General features: G+C 34.3%; 1 protein-coding gene across 3 annotated transcripts; it reads right to left on the bottom strand.

Annotated features, from left to right (window-relative positions):
- Positions 1-1,713: 1,713 nt before the first annotated feature.
- Positions 1,714-21,885, bottom strand: LOC127794496 (diacylglycerol kinase 7-like). Of its 3 annotated transcripts, XM_052325645.1 has the most exons (13): positions 21,460-21,883; positions 18,157-18,276; positions 17,811-17,948; positions 17,647-17,732; positions 15,026-15,113; positions 12,176-12,248; positions 11,370-11,452; positions 8,956-9,026; positions 6,893-6,970; positions 5,371-5,697; positions 5,002-5,089; positions 3,925-4,041; positions 1,714-2,260 (listed from the first exon to the last, which is right to left on the bottom strand). In XM_052325645.1, the coding sequence occupies exons 1-13, from the start codon at positions 21,784-21,786 to the stop codon at positions 2,093-2,095; spliced, it is 1,764 nt and encodes a 587-aa protein (XP_052181605.1). In that variant the 5' UTR covers positions 21,787-21,883; the 3' UTR covers positions 1,714-2,092. The 3 variants fall into 3 exon arrangements, with proteins under 3 accessions (XP_052181605.1, XP_052181606.1, XP_052181607.1); XM_052325646.1 differs by lacking the exon at positions 18,157-18,276 and having other exon boundaries at positions 21,460-21,885; XM_052325647.1 differs by lacking the exon at positions 5,371-5,697 and having other exon boundaries at positions 21,460-21,880.
- Positions 21,886-25,658: the final 3,773 nt, after the last annotated feature.

Genomic DNA, 25,658 nt, shown 5'->3' with positions numbered 1-25,658 from the left:
TAACCAGCAGTCAAATTTATCGCTTGACCTTTTCATTCTTTACCACTTGCACTAAACCTTACCTTTAGGCTTGCAAAAGCTTTTGCTCACTTGTATGCCGAAGCTGGAAGAGCAATTATGATGAGAAACATATTGCTTTGCTTCTCTTTGTGAACAGGAAGTGACCCACTGTTGAGGTATGATATTGATGTGCACATATATTATCAGCATGTGGCCTTGCCCCATAATACCAACAACCTAAAAGCATTCTCGCTCTCCCCTATCACAAAGAGCCCTGTCCCCCCAAAAGCAGACTATATATCTAACATTAGGGTGAGGGCAAATTACAACTACTGCAGGGTGTGTGTGTGTATATAACCCCAGTAAGACCTTTCACCTCTAGCTGTTTGACGTCCAAGAAGATTCATATACCTTAAACAATGATATTATTATATGTATACATAAATTTCTAAATCAGTAGTTCTATTGGTAAGCTACACTCAGAAGTGAAATACTCGGCCAATTCGATGACACGGCTAATTTTAATAATTATGGATGATAAAAGTGTTAAAAGTTACATCTCAAAAACCCAAGAAAACAAAAAAAAAACTAATCTCAAGTACTCACAATATCTTAGGAGACACAGAAACAAATTAGGAAAGATAAGAGATACTATAGAAGAAGGGTATTTGTGGATGGTGAGCGACTATTCAAAGAAGGGTAGCAGTGATGATAAGGGAACAAAGAGGGGCCATGAAGGGCAGTTGCTTCCTAGTGAGTAGACAAATTGATGGTACAAGTGGTCTGGAAAATACAAATTAATGGTGTGCGCCACCACCATATACAACCACCATAGACAGAATCCTTTTCCAGCCAGGGCATATTGTAGTGTAGTTTAGTTCCCTATCTCAGGCCACCCCCTTTCCTCCTTTTAACCTCGCTTTGCTTCTGCTGACCCAGTTCATAGCTGCAATATTCAAGCTCTTCCACTCAACACTATGCTGGTGGATAAGTGTCCTTGTCTATATATCCTCCCCCATATTACTCATACAACCATTTACGTGTGTGTGTGTGTGTATATCTTCTCTGTTTTATTTAATTATAAATTATTGATATGACAAGCTAGTTTAAAAAAACTTAGTCAATGAAATAATAAGAGCTTGTCACCTGAACATATAAGGTGACGAAACTCACATATTTTTTATTAACAAATAAAATTTCTACCAACAATCTAATATATAAGTTCTTGCCATCTAAAAGAAACCACTTTACAACTACCATTGAAGACTAATAAGAAAATTAAAAATTAATTTAATTGATTATTTATTTCAAAATAAAAAAATTCAAAATGGTCATATCATTCTACTAAGAATCTTTAGTTAACTTCTTGAGTTTCTATTCATATATTGTGAAAAGAGACTTCTGTTGTATCTAAGACTACACATGATAAGTGAAAGTGGTCCATTACCATTAAAAAGTGGCAACTGGTTGAGTGGTCTTCTTTTCCATGACCAAGTTCATGCTAGTGGCCTCAAGTCTGACACCCAACATCTAGAATCATCGGTTCAAATATTTTCCTACCATTTGTCGAGTATTTGGGAAATACTGAACTTTTGGTAATTTTCGTAGTTACAAGTTCAACCAATGCAACCACAGGATAAATCACATTCCAGTCCCACATTTTCCTATGATACATTTTTTTTTGGAGAGAGAGAGGAGTTGAGATGGCCACAATTTTGGCACAATCAGACAACCGAAGAGTAACATTTATACATAACTGCTGCAGTTCCAAATTTCAACAAGGCAATCACCATGTGGCATAATCACAAGTACCAACTACAGGCTTATTAGACCCCTCTCAATCAACTCACAATCTTCTCTCACAAGGATTACAGAGGAAGAGGCACCACCAATGAGTCGTCAACGCCTAAATCAAATTCCTAAATGACTAGCTAATTAGCAAGTTGTTCACAATGGATTCACTAATAACTAGTCAGACTTTAAAGTTCTCCCTCCATAACTGATATCATATTGAGTTAAACTATAAGCCAGTCAGAAAATGAATAAGATTTACAGACTTATAAATAAAAAGTGAATTCCCAGGACAGAGGGCTTAACTGGAAACTGTCCCATTGATCATAACTGACCGAAATGGCACTCCCTTTATTTCCACAAATGCGGAGTAATCCTCAACGATTGGCTGTTTCCATGGCTCCCCATCCATTTGCAAATAAGCTTCTTTCCGCTCTCCACCTCTAAACTCGAATCGGATCATTGCAGCCTACAAAATGTCCATAAAATTCCTGAAATTTGACTGTCATAGAGAAAGAGAAGTAATATAAAGCTTCAGGTTAAAGTTTATAGTGACAGCCCAAGGCCAAAATTTGTATATCTATGTCTGTTCCAGACTTCCAGTCCTCTCTCTGCAGAGAAAGAGCCACGTGATCTAAGTTTCAGGTTCTCTCATTTTTGGCCTTGGTGGTACCACTACTTCTCCCACCCATGGAAAACTTCGTCTAGCCAAGTTGGGGCCTGAAATTTCTAGGCCAAATATGGATCTTGGGATCCGAAGCAGTTGTGTTTCTTGATATTGAGGCCAGTTGCTTCCGATTGCATATCTAACTGATTTGAAACAATTTACGTTCATCTTTTCTTGTGAGCAGCATTATAAAGCACACGGTGTTCATTAGCTCGTGCATTATCACAAAGATTTGGCTGAGACTTTATTTGAGCACTTTTAAGAACTTGGGGCAGGCACAATGTATAGAATCTATTTATTACTATTAATTTATTTTATTCATTTTCTCCATTAAACTCCACAGCAATTAAATATTTGTATGTATACATTACTATTTAAATTATTTAGACATTGTCATTATCAAATTCATGTTATAAAGGTACAAAATTTATATAAATGCACTTGCTGACATGTCTAAATTTTTTGTTGTTTACCATTTTTGCTCTACATTTAGCAGGGATGGCAATGGGAGGGTATGGTAGGGGACCCCTTTGCCCATCCCGGTGCTCGTATCTCTATTCTTGTCCTTGTCCTGTACCAATACTTAAGGCATTTTGTTGAACCTCCTATCCCCATACCCGTAGGATAATGAGTACCCAAATCTAAAAAACAATTGCAATATTTTAGATTGTTTCAGTACATTTAAGTAATAAAAAACAAATACCACTTTGGTTTGTCTAATTAGATAATTAATATATACACACATATATAACAATATCAGGATAGGATATGGGTAGGTCCCGCCACCCAACCGATACCTTCCCCATGTGTATTTTTTTATACCCAAACTCTCCCCCATCAGGGGAGGGTTTTGGCAGGTACCCACAGGGTAGGGTACCCATTCCCATCCCTAACATTTAGTTCTATAGTCATGTAATGTAATTTTAGATACCAAAACTTTCACTTAAGCTGGTTAAAAGAACAATCAATTTGATAAATATTCTGTTTTTAATATACATAACATATTTCCATCCTCTCTTAGTAGTTTTAAGTTTATTGCATATACACTCACATATTTAACAGGAACTCGGACAACAAAACAACTAGTTCAGGTTTAACCATAAACAAATAGTTATCACATTTTAGACACCATATGTTGACAAGAATCACATAACTTTTTTCCATTTTCTAAAGCTTGAAAATTAGTTCAGGTTCCTGAAAACCCTAAGACATTACTAGTTACAAAACCATCACACTGCAGCAGGGACTATTACTGTGGTTAATAAAGCAAGTTATCAATGAGATTGCACCATCATGCATTATTCCTTTCTTATAAACTTACATAACAAGTTGCATCCCAGCAAAGAAACATAATAATATAACACATGGTATAACTGTTGTCAGCTTAACATTGTTACAGACTTACAGCAACCTTAGGTATGAGCATAACATGCCTCATTGAAAGTAAGAGAATTTCAGTGCAATACCTGGGCAATGTGTTTTGCAGAGATAAGATCAGCCATAACAAAGGAAGCATGCCATCCTTGTTTTAGGCCAAATATTTCTAGAAGACCATCATCAACACGAGCCTGACGAAAGCCTCTCTGAAAAATGAGGAAACAAATGTGAAAAACCAAATGAGAAGAGTTAGGAGTAACCACAGAATATTGGAAGTATCATAACCACATAAAACAATGTAGACAGAACTACAATTGCAAGTTACAAGGCCCAAAATGATTTAACAAAAAAATGAAGTCAGGAAGATGGAACTTCAAGAAAGCTATTACCCTTGCCAAACTTACAGCTTCTAGAAACCAATGTTGGGTTTGGGGGTGGGGGGGGAGGATGTTAAAAGCTTGTAATAACCTAGAAATCAATTCTTCACCCACCTAGCGCAATGAAGTTCATTTGGCAATATTCTATTCAAATTGCTTATTTTTGAGAAATATATTAACAGTAACTACGAATACTATCAGATGAATTCAATATTAAACTCCAAATATAAGAGCAAGCATTTGATGTAAAACTGCAGCACCAAATCCTACCAAGCAGAAAAATCCATCTTACAGAAAGGTGTTCCTCCAAAAGAACTCATAATTGAACTACTAAACAAGCTTGCTGAGATTGATTACATTTTCCAATCACCATTACCTTTTGGTAGTATCTCATTCCTTTGCAACTGGTTAGTCTTCTCATTGATCAATAACAAATTCTAAATTACTTGGCACTCTTAATTCTAATTTATGTACTACTTTATTTCATGGCAGGTAGGTGCAACAATAGAGAAGCATTAAAAATATGACAGAAAAATCACTTCACAAACCATAAATAAAAAATAAACAGAAAAGTCAGCTTCATCTTTCAAAAGTTTTTTGAGATTTCAAAAGATTTGACCATGAACGTGTTGCATTCCCCATATGAAGAATCTGATATGGCTCTATTTATGTATGCGTGCACAGTTACAAGTACTTCTCATTGACATTCATAAGGCCCACTGTAAAAAAACACAATGCAACTTTCTTATGCAGAAAACTATGTCATTTTGGGTGGACAGGAAATGATACCTTTTCCAAATAGTCTGGCTTCAGCTTACCCCATGGATTTCTTCCACTTGCATAGTTATTAAGATTTAAAGCAACTATTGACCTGACACTGGATAAGAAAGTACTAGTAAGAAGATATATGGAAATTACATAGTTCAGGGAAAAGGCATCAAGATTTGGATAAAAATTACTACGTAAACTGCCCCTAGACCCCCTATGGTTTGGGCCAATTTGCACGAAGATCCCCTTGTATTTTATCTTTTTTCTCAGGCACCCTTTTCATTACAAGCAACATTCCTTACAGTTAAATTGAGTTAAATTTACCATTAATTAGAGCTCAAATTAAGTTAAATTTAACAACATAACAAATAAAAATTAGAAACAACAGACCAATGCCAGAACCCATCGCCGATGAGTTCCAGACACAGGATCCCAGAGAGGAGAAGAAGAACCCAGCAAAGCCCAGCTAGCAATGGCAGATCTGGAGCAGAGCAGATTGAACTGATTTGATGTGGGTCTTCAATCATAGCCAACAGTAGTAGGATGATGATCTGGTGCTGCAACAATATAAGGGCAATTGCAGGTTTCTTCAAACTTAATGAATCTGGTGTTTGCTGATGGCAGCTGGGTCCTTTCTGTCTGGTGACGTCCGCCAAAGCAGGGAGGGGCAATGGTGAAGAATAGATCGTCCTGTTACAGAGCAGCAGCCAAGAAGAGCTGGGGGACAGTGCAATCAGATTTCAGTGGCAATTAGCAAAAAGGGCCTCCAGCTATGGCAGCGACAGTACTAGGCTCAGGCAGCAGCAATAGGGTTGCAATTGAGCTGAGTGGTGAGCCGCTCAGTGTTCGTCTCAACAAAAAACTCATTGGAGGTTCATTCATTAAGGAAAACAAGCCAAATTTGAGCCTAATTTTGAATCTCGATTTGTAAACAAGTCGAGTTTGAACTCAGTAAAACTCGACTCGTTAAAACTCACTAACATATTCGATTAGACGCTCGTGAATACTAATAACCTCGATTAGAGACTCGTAAATATGCTCGATTAGAAGTTCGTGAATAGCTTGTGAACAAGTTCATTTATAAATATATTAATATATTTATTTATAATTTTATAAATATATTATTTAACATAAAGTTATCAAACATTAAATTATTATAATAATATAATTAATTTGAATATGAATAAAATTATTATATATATTAATTTAATCATTTAACATAATATAATATATGTATATATAATAAAGAAAAATAACAAATTAGGTTTAAGCAAAATAATAGATTTTGGCAAGCCTGAGCCTGCTAGCAAGCCTAAGCTTGAGCCAAGCTTTGAGGCTCAAGTTTAGAAACTAGCTCGCAAGCCGAGGCTGAGCTCGATGAAGCTCGGCTCAGCTCGATTCGATTGCAACCCTAAGTAAGAACAGCACTAGGCTCAAGCAATAGCAACAAGGGGTGGAGTTCTTTGCCAACGGACTCTCTCTCTCTCCAGAACCCAAGGGTCCTGGCAATTGGAACCCATTGTTGTCGAAATCCATCACCAATGGATTCCAGCATGGGTTGTTTTTTATTTTTAAAATTTGTATATATTATTTTGTTAAATTTAACTGAATTTATCTTACTTTAACTCTAATTAATGTTAAATTTAACTTAATTTAGCTTTAATTAATGCCGTTTGTCATGGGGGGGGGGGGGTGTTGTCAAAAAGAAAAAAGATAAACCACAAAAACCTCAAAAGACATTTTTAAACCATGGGGGAATTTTTTTAGTTACAGAAAAAAAATTAGATTTTTAGGTCTTACACATGAACAAAAATATATTCTACAATTATATTAACAAGAATATTCAGTATAGTATGATCTTTACTATTGCAGTAAATGTAAAGCAACAAATGATAGAACTATCAAATTGAACCTTGGAGGAATTGAAACTTCTTCCCAGTTGGAGCAATTGGTCTTCTTAATGAACATCTTCAAAATGTTATTAAGTCCCCTGCAATTATAAATTGTTGAGAAATCATGTGAACAATGAGGAGGATACCTATTGTACAAATGTTTATGCAAGTATAAGTTCCAGACAGGAAAGGAAACTGAAATAGTTATATATAGTTTTACCATGCTAGAACAGAAAAGCTATAATTTTGTGGACAAAGACAGACATATATTTGGCAATAGTATTTCAGCAGATGAATATGGACCCTTCCAAATCCAGAGAGAGAGTCATTGCCATATTTGCCTACTTGACCTTATGTAATCAAACATTACTAATATGGAACTGGTACATGTATTAGAGAAAGAGGAAAGAAAGGAATAATCAGATAAAACTGTATAACCATTTCTGTTACCAGAATGACATGAACAATCTTGCACATTTGAGCATTACTGGGGCTTTATAATGCATCTTCATGTTGAACATGTTCATACAGTTTATTTGAAAAGTGTCCAACAAAGAGAGATGAGTTTCATATATCTAAAAAAAAAATTATATCATCTCAAAAATAATCATCCTTGTACTAACTGTGAAGTTGCCAACTTGCCATTTTACTATCCTGCCAAATATATATATAGCGTGCAAGCACAGTATATGTAAGGAGGAGATATTATTGCTTATTGCTGGATAAAATTGTCCATAACGGATTATGGAAGAGCATGACTAAATGAAGTGTTTTTGACCCTGCCCGGTGGAGCAACATCCATGGACTTGCAGTTTAATCTCTTTGAATCTGAAATCCTATAAATATGAAATAATAAGTAGAAGGAGATAAGCATGTTTTGTCCAGCACTTGGTGCAAAGATAAGAGCTCATTTTTGAGGACCTGAAACATATTTTTAACCAGTTCTCACCAAAAGATCATGTGCAACATTCCTAGCCCCTCAACTGGAAAAAAATTTCCTAGCACCTCAACATATATGTTTTGTTAAAAGTTGTAGTTCTTTATGTACATAGTGCAACATTCCTAGCGCCTCAACTTGAAAAAGACTTCCTAGAGTAACTAACATTTTTAAATGCAGAGCAATATAGTGAACCTGAAGTTTCTGTAAGAATACTTATATTATCAACTTTATCTTCAAATTCTAGTAACGGTAACAATTAAATAAACAACAGAAAGTACATATATATATACACACACTAATGAGACCAAATAGCACAAGTGATATCTAGACTTTGCCTAAATATCATAAGAGCAAAGTAGAATAATTTGACTAAGAAAAAAGTAGAAACCCCTTGACTAAAATGAATATGATACACTCCAGTAAATATATATATATATGTATGACTATGTTACATAGATTGCAAAAGAGCAGCTTCAACTCAAGAGGTTTTAGGTTGATACCAAATGGATATAAAGAGCAATTGATAAGGAAATTTACATATTTTTTCAAAGTAGAATATAATTATAAGGAATGAAATTTAAGTACTATGCACCTTGAGGTAAGTAACATGTCTAGAGATTTCCCCAAGTGAATTTTTGGATAAAGCAAAAGAAAAATGTTTATCACATTTTATCATCTTCATTACCAATATCAACCAGTTATCTTTTTTAAAAATAATGGATTCTAAACTTTGCATTTGAGAATTGGCATGTCTTGATTCCATCCAAATCTTTGTAATAGTAGCTTAAAGTGATGAGTTGTCTGATCAAAACTTTGATTTACAATATGTAACTTTCAAATGGAAGAAAGAAAAATGGGGAAAAAAAAAACTGATACATGTGGTTCATAACTGAGACTATAAACAATAAATAAATAACTTTATACAAAAACTTCACACTCAGACCACATACGTTGAAAGGGCAGGCAAAAATTTACTATTCAATCTTCCCATCTGTAAGTGTACCAGTTGACAAAGAAAAAACCAAAATAAGAAAACAATTTCAAATCAATAAAAGTTGACAATTACAGATGCATTAATGACAACAAATTTTGCATAATTGATATAAGCAATATTACAAACTCATTCTATTGGAGTGTTCTAACCTTAACTTTGGATCACTCATGCATGGTGCAAAGAACCATCCCTGTGCGCAAGTGTAGCCAGAGTAGATCAACTGTGGAAGTAGAAGGTTTTAGAAACTTAAATATATGCATCCCAAAAGTGAAATATTTCTATATCAAATACATTTAACATATCAACAAAATGTTATTGTTGAAAAAAAAAAAATATGCCCTAATTGCCATGATTCATATCCAACCAAGATGGAGCAGGTAAGTTTAAATCATTTCCAGAAAAGAAGAAGGGCAAATCCAAATTAGCAAATATCCAATACAGAACAAAGCAACTAGTCCAGCCTGGAACAGAATAAGCAATACTTCTGTGGATATTGAAATCCTAGCCAATAACAACAACATATGAGTTCCAAGTATTCTGTAATATATGTTATTTATACATCCAGAATAATTGCCTATTGCTGTAAGCTCACCAGTCACCATTCCACCTAACCTAATTCAGGCGATCAGCAAGATGCTTAGAGTCAAACTCAGCACATAGAACTGACAAGGGATACCATGTAAGGCGCATGCTTTTGAGATGTCCGAGAGATTGTAAAGCCAAAAATAATTTGGTCAGAGAATGATATATAAGGCTAGGGAAGGGACACACTGGTAAATAGTTGACAAGAAATGGTGGAAATTGCAGCTGTGTGAAAGATATAAGCATAAACTGCTGAATGAGGAGCAGGAACCGTCAAAATGAGCATAAATGTCGAAAGCTTGAAGCTAATTGTCGAAAGGGAAAGGTGAATTTAGAAAGATTGGAGACCCAATCAACAATTAGAAGCAAGAATGTTGAAATATGTACCAAACTATCAAAATAAAGGGTCAACTCTTGACAGTTTTGGACGGCTGGTTGACAGTCTTAAAGGATTTTCAACAGTCTGCGGTGAAACTCAGAGAAAGTGTCAAATGGCTCTAAAGGCAGTTGAAAGAGTGGTTAACCGGTGAAGTGAAGAAGGAAATGAGAGTGGGTCAAACAACTGTTGACCAAACATTGTGTAACTGCCAACAGTCCTGTGAAAGCTGTTGACAGGTTGATCCTAGCTGTTGAATGTTAGTTCACTGTGGTTTAAAATTTCAAGGAAACTGCATATAATCTCGCTAATAAATGGTATAGGAAGCCTAATGACTAATGGGGCCTATGAAATAAATATGGCCATTTCACACAAGTCTAGGTGCTTGAGCAAATTGAGAATTTAACTGGGACTGCTATAGGCTAACAGGTAAAATATGAACACCAATGGGCAAGGTAAAGGAGTTCCTCCAGGATCTCTCACAGCAAGGTCACAAGATCGGGCCTCAGAAGGCTGGAGTCCAACAGACCAGTAGGGCCAATTGACTCCAGTTTGAGTTCTATTATGGCAATTCTGATTTGTAATTTTTTTTTTTTCTTTTTGCTCAAGGGTCTGTAAATATCAGTTTGTTGAACATTGAGGTTATGCTATGACTGATCTTTCAATTGAATTGGGTTTAACTGTGCTTGAATGGATTTAGGCTTCATGTTTCCAAAGACTCAGCTTGGGGTTCAGGGCCAATATTAGTTCATGACAATGGGAGTGCAACAGCTGCACATCCACCATAACTTTCTCATCTATAGACAAATCATTTCCAAGAAAAAACAAAACAAAACAATTTAGATACACAATTCTAATTTATTGATACTTATAACAATAAAGCCAATATGACAATTTTTGTGATTTCAAGCTGTAACACATTGTTTCTGACTTCAGATTCATGAAAGATAAAATGGCAAGCCAAAGTGGCTTGTCAATTCGAAGGGCATAAAAACACTACAGAGAATTTCATTTTTTTTCCTTCCTAAATTCAGGCATGTCAAGGTGATGTTAACCAAAAAGATTATATAGATGGTTAAATTTCAAAAAGTATTTGGGATTGAGAGGTGCTTTCACTTCTTTAACAAAATAGGTACCGCATAATAACAGCAGAGGAAAATTCCAGGGTAATGAGAACTGTTAAAAATAACAATGGTAACGAAATTAGGTAACAGGTGCCCTTATTGTATGGATCCCATGAATTTCAAGGGCCATGCATAGCAAAGGTGTAAAACACCCTCCTGTTGGTATCCCCTGAACCCCCACTCCCAGAGAAAATAAGTAAAATAAAGTCTGTTATTTGCTCAATAAAAGTGTAAACTATTTTTTTTTTTATTTTTTTATCCTTTTTGGTACATTCACATCCTCCACAGGGCTTAATGATTATCTCTTTATTTTTTTTCTTCAATGGGCTTTTTTCTGATGCATATTCTTTGTATGGTCTTTATTGCTCAAGCAATACGGTTTGAGCAACTGAAATCAAGGAAGTCTGGTAAGTTCAAACTCCAAATATATAGGCTTATTAGTAGTAAATTTAACCAAGAAGAGAAAGATATATAGTCAGACCTTGTTTGAGACGGGACCCTTTGCAAGGTGAGGCTTTTTTTCACGTAAATTGTGAAAGCCATACGCAACTTGTGCATCCATTCCTGCATCCAGGAAGTAGAACACACGAGACTGAACAAAATATCGAGCATGGATATCATAGCAAGTGAACAGGAGACTGCATAATATTCTAAAAAATCTAACAAAGATATCCATTAATTTAACTTTCTCTCCATCTCTTTTATGGCATTTTTAAGAGTACCATCTTGCATGATGGAAGAAGATTAAGTTAGCAAACCATTCAGACCTGTATAAAGCTTTTGCTGGGTCAATGCAATAAGCTACAAGTACTTCATTACAACTGATATGATACTATCAAAATGGGAACACATCCTCAAGAGAAACAAGTAATTCTACCATAACTCAAAATTAATTTCATATGAACAGCTTTTACAGAGCACAAAGTATGAGTTAATGACAATGATAAGTATTTTTTTTTCTGTAAATAAGAATATTATAAAACAAAGAGACCAATGCCTTAAAACTAATGACAATGCTAAGTAGAGAAACATTAAATCCAAACCCCATGCATTAGATATTGTTTTGGCTAGAATAAGCCCTATTTTGGTCGACTTTGTTGAGATTTTAATACTCCACCTGTCAATGCTCAAGGTTTAAACTCTAATAATGAATCAAACTGGAAAGTTAAAAGGGGACAAGTCCTTTATGCAATGCCCCAACTGGGAAAAATTTTGAAAAAAAAATAAAAAAGATCAATGAAGGCAAAACATGAATTATATATATTTGCCCAGGCCAAAATGGCATACCTATGCTGAAATAATTATAAAACACTCCTTTATAGTAAGACACTTTCTCAGGCAAAACTCCTATTTCTAGTCCCTGCAAAGTAGAGAAAGTAAAAGCAAGTTAATTTTGTATCTAGATTTCGAACAACTTCAAATTAAGATGATAAGGAACTTAAATATATGATCTGCCACATGCATTCTTTATTTCAACTTTTACCAGACTACCTTTTGATAACACCATCACACTAGCATAAGTATGAATAGGAATTGAAATTGAACAAATTATATGTTAGTAGAATCCTGGGGAAGCAATCATGATTTCTTGCAGTCAGTTCCATGCATGACAACAAATAATTGATGTACAATGTTGAACAAAGTATTCCTTCATATGAAAATAACTGCACCATAGTAGCTTCATAGAAAGTCCTTAATTTTTGAACAACAGAAAGAGTTCTAAATTATTCAAGGTATAACCTAACGGTAAGTTGCCTCCAAAATGCCTGTAGTTTGAGTCATTTGCACAAAAACCCCCTATAGTTCAAAAATGTCCGGAGGTCCTTTCTGTTTGGACACACCCTTTGTTACAAACAAATTAAACCTAATTAAGTTAACTAAATCCTAATTAAGATAAATTAAGTGAAATTTAACCAAAATAAAAAATAAAAATTCAAAAGAAAATAACCATTGCCAACTATAGAACCCATCCTTGGCGATCGATTCTAGCTGGCAATGGCACTTCTAGCAATGGGCATCCCTAAAAACAAGTTCTAAACCCATTATAGATGAGGTTGTGATGGCAATCATTGTGTCACAATGGTCGTTGACAGTATTGAGAGACGTAGAGAATGAGTACGAGAGAGATTTGTAACATTGAAAAAGGTCAAAGAGGTGTCAATCAAATGGAGAGACAGAGATAGATAACAAAGCTGAGGGAGGACCATGGTAGAGGTGATGCCACAATGGTATATAGCAACTATGACGAAGGCAATGTTGGTCCCTCTATCTCTCAACCCTCTCCAACTCTCCTTATCTTCCTTCCTTCTGATCTCTTCTCCCCTTCTCTGATCTCTCACCGTGACCCAACCACCTCTATCCCCCCTTCCTTTGTTATCTCTCTCTCTGGAACTCTCTCTTTGCCTATATGTTTAGCCAGCATCGCTTCGGCCTTCTTTCATGTTGTAGATCGCTCTCTCTCCCCTCTCTACTTCTCTCAATATCGTTAGTGACCACCACAACACAGTGGCTACCATCATAACCTCATCCAAAATGGGTTCAAAACCCAACATTTCTATTATAGTGTCTTTAGAACCCAACCACTAGAAACAATGAGTGGCATTGCTTTGCCGATGATGGGTTCCAATAGAGGATGGATTTATTTTATTATTGAATTTTTATTTTACTTAATGTCAACTTTATGTATCTTAATTAGGATTTAATTAACTAATTAATATCATTTGTAACAAAGAGGGTGCCCGAGAAAAAAATAAGCAAACCATAGGTGTCTCTAAATACATTTTTAAACCACAAGAGGTCTCCATGCAAATGGACCAAACCACAAGGAGTCTAGGGGTAATTTACCCAGAGCCCAAAGAAAAAAAAATAATCGAACAGAAAATATTAGAATATAATAGGAGCAATAATGATGAAAAGAACAGAACCCAAAGATAAGTACTTTTTTTTCTCCTATAAGCAAGGCAATCTCACAAGTGAAAGGACACTTTAGCTTTCCACATAGTGCATTATACGAATTCACATTTCCAAAATGAACTTGAATGAGTTTCAGATAGAGACTCAATCCTTCCTAGTCAATCCAACAAAAACTAGCGGATCAATCCATGCCCTCCCTCTGTCTCAAAATAAATATTATACACTTGAGTTTGAATAAAAAAAAAAAGTGGAGGTATGACTAAAAATTTTAATGTGCACAAAAAAAAATTACAAGAACATTATTATTTGGACAAATAAACAATTTAATGTCACCTCTCTTAAGATCTTCCAGATTTATTTATTATTCAAAATATTATGACATTTTCAATTGTCATATTTCCAAAGCCCCACCAAGTAGGACTAAGGCTTGTGATTGTTGTGCTGTGTACTGTAAAAGACTTCATTTTAAAAGGGAAGAAGAGAGGATTGGTTGGTCTCTTCCCAGATCCTAGATGGAAAAACTCACTATTTGTGTTTGTCTAGCAAGTCCAACTACAAAAACCTAAAATGTTTTAGTGGCATTGCAAAAGGAACATGAAGGCTACATCATAACTTAATCCAAGCAAAGAATGACATACTTCTATTACACTCACCCACCGCCCTATTACCAATTAAAGTTTATAGCTACAGCACAAAGTCAGGGACTGAGTTGAACTCTATAGTAGACAACTTTCTATCAAGGAACCTCCATGCTTTCTCAAATTTGTGTAAGAAATCAGAATACATCTCTGTTTGGCTGTATTGTTGTTTAAAAAATTTATTAGTGATTGATTGTTAACATTCTCAATGCAACATTCTGTGGTAGTTTCATATAGAGCAATGGTAGGGTTGCTCCTTTGTGACCAAAAGGTCACCTGTTCGAGTTGGGGAAGCAAGAGCATAAGAAAGGAAAATTATTAAGAAAAGGAAGAAATTTAGCTGATTTTTCAGGATGATATTGACATATCAGATGAAGTAAATAAAGCAGAGCTATGAGTCAATAAAAGAACAATGCCCAGGAAAAAGCATTCACAGGTATGGAAAAACGATCTCAACTAGAACTAAACCACCAAGAGAGTCTTTCATTCTTTTGATTCTCATGTTTCCAATGATACTTAATACAAAAATAGTCTGGCAAAAGCAGAATGATAAACAAAACACATTTAAAATAGCTAAAATCACTACCTGATCAAGGTAACACTCTTTCACAGGTTTCAGACAATGAGGTCGATGCACAATTTCCTTAGCAGGCATCGATATCGAAATATTCCAGCTGCAGAAAACAAAGATACTTTTCATAGAATTGCCACGTATATGAAGATCTTACACCAGAAACTTAGAGGCTATAAAAAAGTACAGAATCCAGTGCAATTACACATATATATAATATAATGTCTATGTAGATGTTTGCTCTGCAGAGTCAAAAGAACATAAGAATGATTTTTCAAGAAAGAATGGAAAGATAAGCCTCAGTCAGCCATCAAAAATACAATAAAACATCAAATCCATTCCAAAATTCTTGAAATCAATATATGGGCCACCATGAGCAGCCACATGCAATCAGGCATCAACAAAATTGACAATCAAGCATCCTACACTACATCCATCTAGAAGCCAGTATGCATATTCTACTCACATTTCAGGCTTGACCACTTGAGGCTCAATTCTGATATGCCAAACCATACAGTTAGAGGATAAAAGGAAGCTGTAACTTATAATATTTCAGGTACACAATGTATCCTGAGTATAATGAGACTGTGTATTACCCTGGACATACCTGCTCTGTTGCAGTACACTCTATCTTGAAATGTAAGAAATAAAAATATAAGAAGAACTCTATAATGTGTAAAAACTTCACAATCAGTTCTTGCTTGCACAAGGCAACTTGAACCAACAAGATAGGGCTTCATAGACCAAGAGGTGGGGGATCACTTTGTCCGCCCAAACCCTTTCTTTGAATTTGATACCACTAGCAGTTTAATATAGGGACACATCATTAGATACACGTGTTTCAAATGTGCACATGAAAATAACTATTACTTAAAACAGATACAGTAGTGGTTTATCATATTAGAAGAAAAAAAGTTCCTATGGGGTAAAATTGAAAATTGAAAAAAGTTCAAAAACAAATTGAAAATTTTGACCTTCAAAACACTCGAATTAAAGTGGAGTTATTTGTGTGGCTGGTCATATGGGGTAAAATTAACACAAAGGACAATCTGGGTAGGAAAGGAATTCTGCAGGGGGATGATCTGCTTTGCGTCTTCTGTGGCTCTGCCCCGGAGTCTGTGGACAACCTCTTTGTCCATTGTGAGGCTATCTTGTGCTTGTGGCGGCAAATCTTTAGTTGGTGGGGCTATGAGTGGGTTTGTCCGAGATCACTTGGGGGTTTATTTGAGCAGTGGGATTTCTTTGCTCGGGGTAAAGGTCAAAGGAAGGTATGAAAGTCTCTCTTTTATTTAGCGCTATGGACAATGTGGCTGGAGCGGAATAGGTTAATTTTCAAAGATCGAGGGTCAGGTGCAGTTGATATCTTTAATTTGGTGCTTGCTAGGTTAGTAGCATGGGTGAGGGTTGTGGAACCATCTTCCCCTTACTTGGTGGATCAGGTCATCATGTTAGGCTCTGCTCTTGGCCGCTAAGTTCTTCTCCCTTTTCTAGGCTTGTTGGCTATAATGTTAGTTTTGGGTTGTCGTTTCCCCCTATGGCTTCTGTTAGGGGGGGGGGGGGGGGTGTTTTGTTTGGAACTATCTTGTTCCGAGTCATTGATGTACATCTTCTTTGCTTTCATTAATATAATTGAGCTCACTTATTTAAAAAAAAAGGATTAATAAATAATAAATCCTCATTATCTTTACTTAATTATTTACTTACATCTTACTCTTTTAAACTCAGAAATGTAGGTCTAATTTGTTTAAATAATAGATGCACATGTTCTTATTATGCACACAGGTCTCACCCACACATCAGAGGAGTGTCATAACTCCAACAAGAAAATATATAATAATTGAATGTCTTTAGACTAGAATCCAATGTGTATTTGGAAATGTCCACAAGTGCTACAGTACACGGTTTCTGATACAACACAATACTTCCATAGGAGCATTCGTGGTTCTCAGCCTAATACCACCATGCTAAGCTCGTCTAAACAATCCTACTGCTGAAAGATTAGCATTTTAAACAAAGCAAAGAAAAGAAGCTATTGATTATTATCTTTTCATACAGTAATATGTCGATAGATATCTGATTTATGCAATAAAATTTTTGAATAGAAGTCCTAGGTTTCAGCTGACTAATTCAAGAATAGTCAATTTATTAGTAATTGGAATAATGTTGTCATCTTGCAGATCCAAGAAGTAGTTTCCTTTTCGGTTTTTTCATCACTAATTCAACAGAATGGTATTACTTGGTTCTATAACTATTTATCATTTAATCCAGATACCAATTAATTAATCAATTTTAATATATTCCATTTTGGCATTAATCCAAGCTACAGATGTCACCCTTTTGGCATTAACCTGTGGAAGTCCTTGTCCAGCTCAGACATCCCTATGGGCATGTCAAACATATATGTCAACACACACAATTGTGCCCATATAAAAGACAGCAAAGATTGCACATGAACCTGATGGAAACTAATGGCTTGAATAATCAATCTTCAAGCAACACATTATTTTCTAATTAGATAGAACTGAGTGTTACTAGCATTCTCAGTGTATATACATATCAAAAGGAGCTAGAAAATCTGATGATATCAATTATCAAATAAAAATCCAAGTACCAGCATCAAAGAAAATAATACTTGCCTATCTAGATGGCACTCTTGGCCTCTACCAGCTCTGTCAAGAGTGTTTTTGATTGCTGACTTCCAGTTAAAAGGAAAAGAGCCACCCTAAGAGTGAGGAGATTAAACAAGTCAATAACACTGGCAGACAAGACAGCACAGAGGTCAATTGATTGCAAAGCTTACCCAACCAAAACTCCTAGATAAGTCATTTCCTGTACCAAGTGGAATAACTGCTGTGGGAGGAACTGGCTCCCGTCTTTGCACGTGAAGCTCTCCAAGGCATCCCAAGACCCAACCCACTGTGCCATCACCTCCTGCAACCTGTCAAAGAAACCTAGTAACCCACAATTTGGCATGTAAAAATTGGTTGCTATTTAAAAAGTTTTCAATCTTTTTGGTCAAGCAAAATGAGGGCATACATGATTCATTGATGATTATTTTGGTTACAAGGAGAAAATGAAGTTCAAATAATACAATATAACTAGTTGTTACAAAAACAAAAGAGCAGTTCATTAGCCTGTATGCCTACCACAACCCTTAGCTTTTCACGAGTCTGTTTTGCACACAAGTCCCCAAGAGCCAACTTCTCCAGGCATCTCAATCCATACTCAACAAATTGATCGGGCTCCACACATTGAAGGTCAAAAACCTAACATGAAAAACAAAAAAAAGAAAGAAAAAGGGAACACAGAATTACACTTACAGTTTGTCATTGAAAATGGAGGATGGTGTTTTATTGGAACAAAGAGATTTTTGAGTTAAACGAACATATTTTAAGAAGGAAGGAAAAAAACATATATAAAAAGAACTAACTTTTAGTGATCATTGTCAGCAAGCCTTCAATGGATGAACCCCATAATCATCCAGAAGAGCAGACATGCAGACAACAAAAGTAACACTTATCTCTGTAACAACATTTTTCAACTTCTGGCTGTAAAGGGCATGCCATTTACTAAGAGAAAATTTTTGTTAAGAAGAACTCTACAACCCTCTATCATTGTCTTCTCCATACCATAATCCAAACAGCAGACCGAAAAACAAAAATAATGAACAAGAAAACACCTCTAAGCCAGTAGGTGCATTTGGAGCACCATATGGCTCCAGTTGCCATTTAATGCTTGGTCCAATCTAAAATCCTCTATTTCCCTCTCAAGTTATCATTTGTTTTACCTAAATTTTGCAAGCAGTTATTAAATACTAGTCCTTTCAATAGCACCCAAATAAATCAAAGTTTTAGGCAGTCAAAAAGAGCTAGGATTAGAAGAAATTAAGTCATCCATATATTGTAAAAACAGTTAAAAACTTCTCAACAAATCTAGTAACTTGAAATTCAGATTAAGGGCATATTTCTGAAGTTTTGACCTCATCAAACCTTGAAGGTCACCTAAATTAGTCAGCTTTAGGCTAACTTGAATATTTTGTTTCTCTTTTTCCTCTATTTAGCTGACAACTTACCACTCCGGTGAGTTTAGACATGTGGCAGCAACTCACAGGCCAAAGCAAACTTTAGGCATTTAGGCTCCTCTTGTTTTAATGTAGAACATTTTGCATTGAAACCCAATTTTCATAAAAATATGTATATATTTTTCGTCTTATTTTCTGGGGTTTGACTCGAATTAAAAAAGATTCCAGACAAAAAAAAAAATTGTACTCAAATGCCATTTTTCTATATGTATGTAAAATATATGTCAAAACTATATATTTTACAAAAATGTTAGGGAAAATGTTTAAGCTCAAAAAATATTTTATGTAAAATATTTTACTAAACATTTTAAGTAGAAAAATATATTTTACGTTACAAAAGCCAAAAAACCACAAACTCTAACAATATTCTATATGTGTGTGATTCCTCATCATGAAAATGGCATTTAGTTTTGGTCTGAAAACTTAAAATGATTTGCCAAAATTTTCTACAATCATTTCTTACATTTTGATGTAAAATGCTTTTACTTAAAAATATTTTATTTATTTTATGTTATCCAAACACCAAAACTATTTTATTTCAAAACAAACAGAGCCTAAATTATCAGGTATTAAATTTGATAAGCTACTAGGTTCTTTAGACACATTTTGGAAGAAATGCACTGTTGCCTCTTAGATTTATTTTGTAACGGAAAATAGTTATGCTTAAAAAATATTTTATGTAAAATATTTTACTAAACATTTTATGTAGAAAAATATATTTTATGTTACAAAAACCAAAAATCATAAAATCTAAAAATATTTTGTAAGTGTGTGATTCCTCATCATGAAAATGGCGTTTAGTTTTGGTCTAAAAACCAAAAATGAATTATCAACATTTTCTACAATCATTTCTTACATTTTGATGTAAAATGCTTTTACTTAAAAATATTTTACTTATTTTATGTTATCCAAACACCAAAAACATTTTATTTCAAAACAAACAGAGCCTAAATTATCAGGTATTCAATTTTATAAGCTACCAGGTTCTTTAGACACGTTTTGGAAGAAATGCACTGTTGTCTCGTAGATTTGCAATATCTTTTGAACATCTCAATCAAAATTTTTACTTTTTATCAAAGAAATCAATTTTATTTTATATTTTAAACAGAACTTTATAGAATTAAAAAGTCTGTAAGCCAAGTATAAGGGTTTACTGAATGCCAATATGAAAGGAGGAACACAAAAGCTCCAAAGAGAAAAGGCATGATACCGGTCATAGTGGGATAGTAATAATGGAAATTTCCAATCATCAAAACAAAATTATGGTTTTCAACTTCAGTGTCAGGTCCTTTAAATTAAAGATTCTCCGTATTTTTAGTTGCTAACCATCCAAATAAATAGCATGAATGACCTGACTCCAACAACTAGAACTCTTCAACAAATATTCCACTTTAGCAACCATACCCAACAAAATAGCAAATGAAAGCTGATCTGGGCATGGATATTATTACTTGCTGCACACACACAACACAAAGATATAGAAAGAATATAAAAATTTTAATAGCACCTATAACAAAGAGCAGACTACAACTTTTGCATGTCAAAGATGAATGGTACTTGATGCAAAGGCTATTCCAATCGCCGAAGCTGTCTGCTATGTCATATTCCTAAACTTTCAGTACCATTGCACCAAATAATTCAATTTTTCTTCCAGAACTTGGAAAGAGCACAAGGAGTAATGGGGAAACTATTCTCATGAAAAGTTAAGAATAGGAGTTGAAGTTTTCTGCATTACCATGGAATTTGTCATTAATCAGCACAAGGAGCACCACAAGCTCCAGCATCATCATAATTACACTTACCAGACAGACCAGATTACAGCCATCACTTTTGATAAAGTTCTGAGTAGGACTATAACTAATTTCAAAAATAGCTGAAGAGCTGCCTAATTCAATCATAGCCCAATTTGGGGTTATTAATGTTTTGGAAGCAAGAAAGATAAAGCCTCCAATAAGTTGTGACTGCGACATGAGCGCAACTGTCAGTTAGAACCAATATTGCAAGAATAAGATTGCGTCGGTAATAGAGTTCCAAATTTGAGCTTCAATTTTCAAATTGTGGAAATTTGAAGAGTCCGCATCAGATGAGGACATCACAATCCCCAATTTTATTGCACTGGAGAGACTCAATTCATCAAAGCTACTTGTTCTTCATAGGCAACTTAATTTCCAAAGCGAGGTTGAAAAACTTAAAAAAAAAAAAAACAAATGCATGTGAATTTTCAAAGCCGAGCCACATAAGGTAACATAAAAAAAATAATAATAATAATAATTGAATCTTCGTTCACGAGATTAAAAGCAATAAAGTTCCTTTGCACTCCAGCTATACAAAGATAAGCACATATACATCTAGAAAGAGAATAAATGACCTGCTCTTTGGCCATCAAATCCTGAAGCCTCGCTTTGAGCTTTGGCCCGTGCCGGCCACCGCTATTCCGATTGATGAACACGACGAGGGGAAATTCCGGGGACTCGGCGGACTCGCCGGCTGAGAGGCGGTGGCGGTCGGCGGCACCATCGATGTCTTTTGATTCAATAGCATCGGTCACGGCGAGCCGCAGGTACTCAGGCATCGTCAGCTTCCGCCGGAGCTCCTCCTTGGAAATCCGAACCCCCGCCAGCGTGCAATCCCTTACTGACTCTACCAGCGACGCCCGAGCCGTCCTCCGGCTCGCTTCCGGCGCCGACGAATCCATTCTCTCTCTACTTCGCCGACACGGATATGGAAATTCGGAGGCAGAGCAGTCTACCCGTAGAAGAGAGAGAGAGAGAGAGTAAAGCAGAGGGAATACTTCCGGCCAGGCTGGACTTTTTAAAGTTTTATTCACTGCTTGCGTCTGCCTTACAACTCTGCCCTTCTGGTTCTCAACAAATTACGAGGTTGCCTGATTAGCTAGGAAGTAATTAAAATAAATTAAATGTAAAATATTTATTTTTACTTAAAGTAATGAAAAATGTGTTTTTTTTTTTTTTTTCTGTTTGTTAGTTTCATCGTTTGTGCCACCTCATGCGTGTAGTGTGACTGTTGTGGCTCTACTTGTCCGCGCAATAATAAGGTGAATGATTGGGGGCGCAGGAAAGCGCTGGATTCTTTGTTTGGTTTGTGGATGCAAGTGCTTGTCTTGCCTTTGCTTGTCGCCATCGAAATCCAGTTATTGCAACTAGCATGGACGGCACTGCACGAGAAGAATATACTTGCAGTCGTACAAGGCAGGCTCCCATGCGAATACCATGATGATGATATACATGCTTCCCTAAGCATTATTTCTGGTTTGAGAAGGATCCAGTTTCATTTTCACGTGCCAACACCCACAACTTTATTATGTCATTCACCTTTTTAATTTATAACTTAAGATTAGTTATTAATTTTGATATATTATTTTACTAGACAATGAGAATAATAAACTAACTTAAGAAATATTATATTTTCTCCTCATAAACATATTATATTAAAATTTTGTTATCAATATTAGTGATCTATTTACTTAGATAGATTTGTGAATTCTCTATTAGTAATCCTATTATTACTGATAATTTTATAATTTTGAGGTGGATGTGATGGATATTGAGACTATTTATCTCTTCTATCAAGACAAATCATGAAAAGATGTCTCACCATGGAGATATTTATTGACTTTTCCTTTGTAAATATGTCTTATGAGCGTGTGGACCACTAGATATATTTTTTTTTAAGTGTTTTTTTGACAGCTTTCTTTTCAACTATTTGTATTCTTAGACTTTTAAGGTCTCAATAGGTTGGAGATAACTTTAATGTCACTCTTTCGTCATATTTTTTCTTCTTTTTAATTACACCAAATATCTAACTTATTTTTTAGAAGGATTATTCTGTACACAACTTACATAACTATTTTATTTTTTTTTTTTGCCAAAGCCACACAAATTTTTAGGACAGCTTAAGATATTTGGTCTTTATCATCCCAACGTACTCAATAATTTATAAATTCTAGCAGCTTCAACTACAAATCAAATTTACATTTTTAAATTCAAAAGATGATAGTTTTTAAATTCTCATATTGTACTTAAAAATTGGGCCGATTTAAAATATTACATGCGCTTGATAAGGCAATTTAAATTTGAAAAAAAATACATATAAACCATAATATTTGGAGAATTTTTTAAAATTACTCCCTTCTAAGTTTGCAAACATTGCACGTAGACTACAATATTTGAAAGAAAATATCAAAATTGTCCCCCTTAAATATATAGGAAAAATAAATAAAGTTATTGTTAACTAAAAAGAGAAAACATTAAGGGAGCATTAGATATATGAGAAGTTTTTAAATCCCTAAAAATGTTAAGTTGAGAATCTACATTCTCGTATTTGGTACAATTGTAAAAAAAAAATATTAAAAAAATAATATTCTCAAAATTTATTTTTAATCAACTTTTCCACAAAAATATTTCAAAGGGAAGTTAGGAATCTTGGATTCTCATAGATTTGGAAAAATTTGTAACAAATAAAAAGTCTAAAACACCCTTTATTCTCTTAGAACTCATAACCCTTTTCACGATTATTTTTGCTATAATTTCCTTCTTATAAACATATATATTATATATATAATATATTATATAAATATATAAAATGTGTGTATATATATACACACATATATAATGTATAAAAAATTATGTATTTTAATTTTTTAAAAGGTTGTGGGTTTCAATATTTTATATACTAAAAGAAATTTATTATTTTTAAATAAAAAATTAAATAAGAATAATGTTAGAAAAAAATAAATTTATAAAAATGCTCTATTTAAACCAAACATACGAATGTAAAATTCTTAAAAAAAATTATTTAACATTTCTAAAAATATTTAAATCTAATCATATGTAGAATTACATAAATCCTAATAATCAAATATTTTCTAAACATTCTCAAGAATCGTGAATTTTAGGAATATAAAAATTTCTTCCGTACCAAAGACCCGCTAAATGAATAATTAATCTTCTTTAAATTATAAATATATTTTTTATTTAATTTTTTTTGTCATAATATATAAACAAGTTTCTTAACTCAAATATAATGTTATATCAGTAATTATATTTTTAAAACTTGATAATCAGATGATACTTAGATTTAATTTATGTCATTGGTAGGGTTTTCTTCAACATATTGTTGTCTTTTTTTATATTTAATGTAATTTAAAATTCTATGAATTGAATTGATATTTAAAATATGCTTATAAAAATAAATAAATAAATAAATAAAAAGACTCAAGCATTGACGCCCCAACCTACCACTGATCAGTTTGGGTGTGCTGGTAGTTTAATGGGTAAAACAAGGGCAAACATGGTAAGTAGAAAAATCGCTTACATTGCGCGTGGAAAGACCGCCGGCACGAGGGTGGAGCCCACGTGCCAAGTGGTGGTTGACCACAGACCCGCACGGACCCGCACTAACCAATGGGTTCCAATGCTGTCGGCCTTTCTTTTTCGACCTTTATTAAAGGCGTGCTTTTATTTTGTTTTTTAATTAATTATTGTGAGTTGATTTTTAAGGTGCGTTTAATTGCGTATGAATTTTGTATAAAAATAATTTTTAAAATAATTAAATTATTTAAAATTAAATTTTAAACAAAATATCAATTAAAGGTGTTTGATTAACTTAATTTTTTTACTTAAAAATTATAATTTTTGATATTTTTAATATTTTTTTATGATTATTTTTTTAACATATATATACATACAAATAATCAATAATCAAATATATAAATCAATAATTAATTATAAAATAAACAAATATACATATATTTAAAAAACAAATCAAATATACATATATAAAATATTTAAAAAATAAATCAAATATATATACACAAATATACATGCACCTAGCAAAAGGATGAAAGAGCCGCTGTCATTGGCCATCACCATCATCACTGCCATCATTGGTCGTCGTTGCTGTCACTGCCGTCACTGGCCGCCCCTGCCATCGCCGTTGTCGCCATCTATGTTCACCACTTAGCCACTTCCCATCGATTTCGCTTGTTGCCTTTTGCTTACCATCTCTCCCGCTTAGTCCATAGTTGTCATTCAGTCCTCATGATCGTCGTCGAGCCTCCCCTTCTTCTCATGACCGTCGATCGCGTTTTCCCTCATCATCGCGATCACCGGCTACACTTCTCCTATTTCTCATGATTGTTGGCCACTCTTTCTTCTCCTTTGTCAGATCGAGTCTTCAAATGATTTGCACAAAAAGGATAGAGACTTGGGCTGATTTATCATTTTCCTGAAAAATTTATTCTAATCTCTCATGAGAAACAATTTTCTAGCAAAAGTGAAAAATATGCATCATGTGACTAAAAGTGGAAAAATAATTTATTTAGAAATTTTGAACAATCAAACACCTCAAAAACGAGAATTTGAGTAAAAAATGATCATTTTTTATGAAAATTATGTATAATCAAACGCACTTTTAGTTTTGTTCTTGTTCATCTTGTCTCATTTTAAATATTATGTTTAATAATATTATAATTTCTAAATAAAATTCAATAAGAATAATGTGATTGATGAGTTAATAAAGGTAATTTCTGTTAATAAATTAAAAGTA

This window comes from Diospyros lotus, chromosome 2 (genome assembly GCF_014633365.1).
Source record: "Diospyros lotus cultivar Yz01 chromosome 2, ASM1463336v1, whole genome shotgun sequence".
In the NCBI taxonomy this organism is placed as follows: domain Eukaryota; kingdom Viridiplantae; phylum Streptophyta; class Magnoliopsida; order Ericales; family Ebenaceae; genus Diospyros; species Diospyros lotus.
This window is presented reverse-complemented; position numbering and strand designations above follow the sequence as displayed.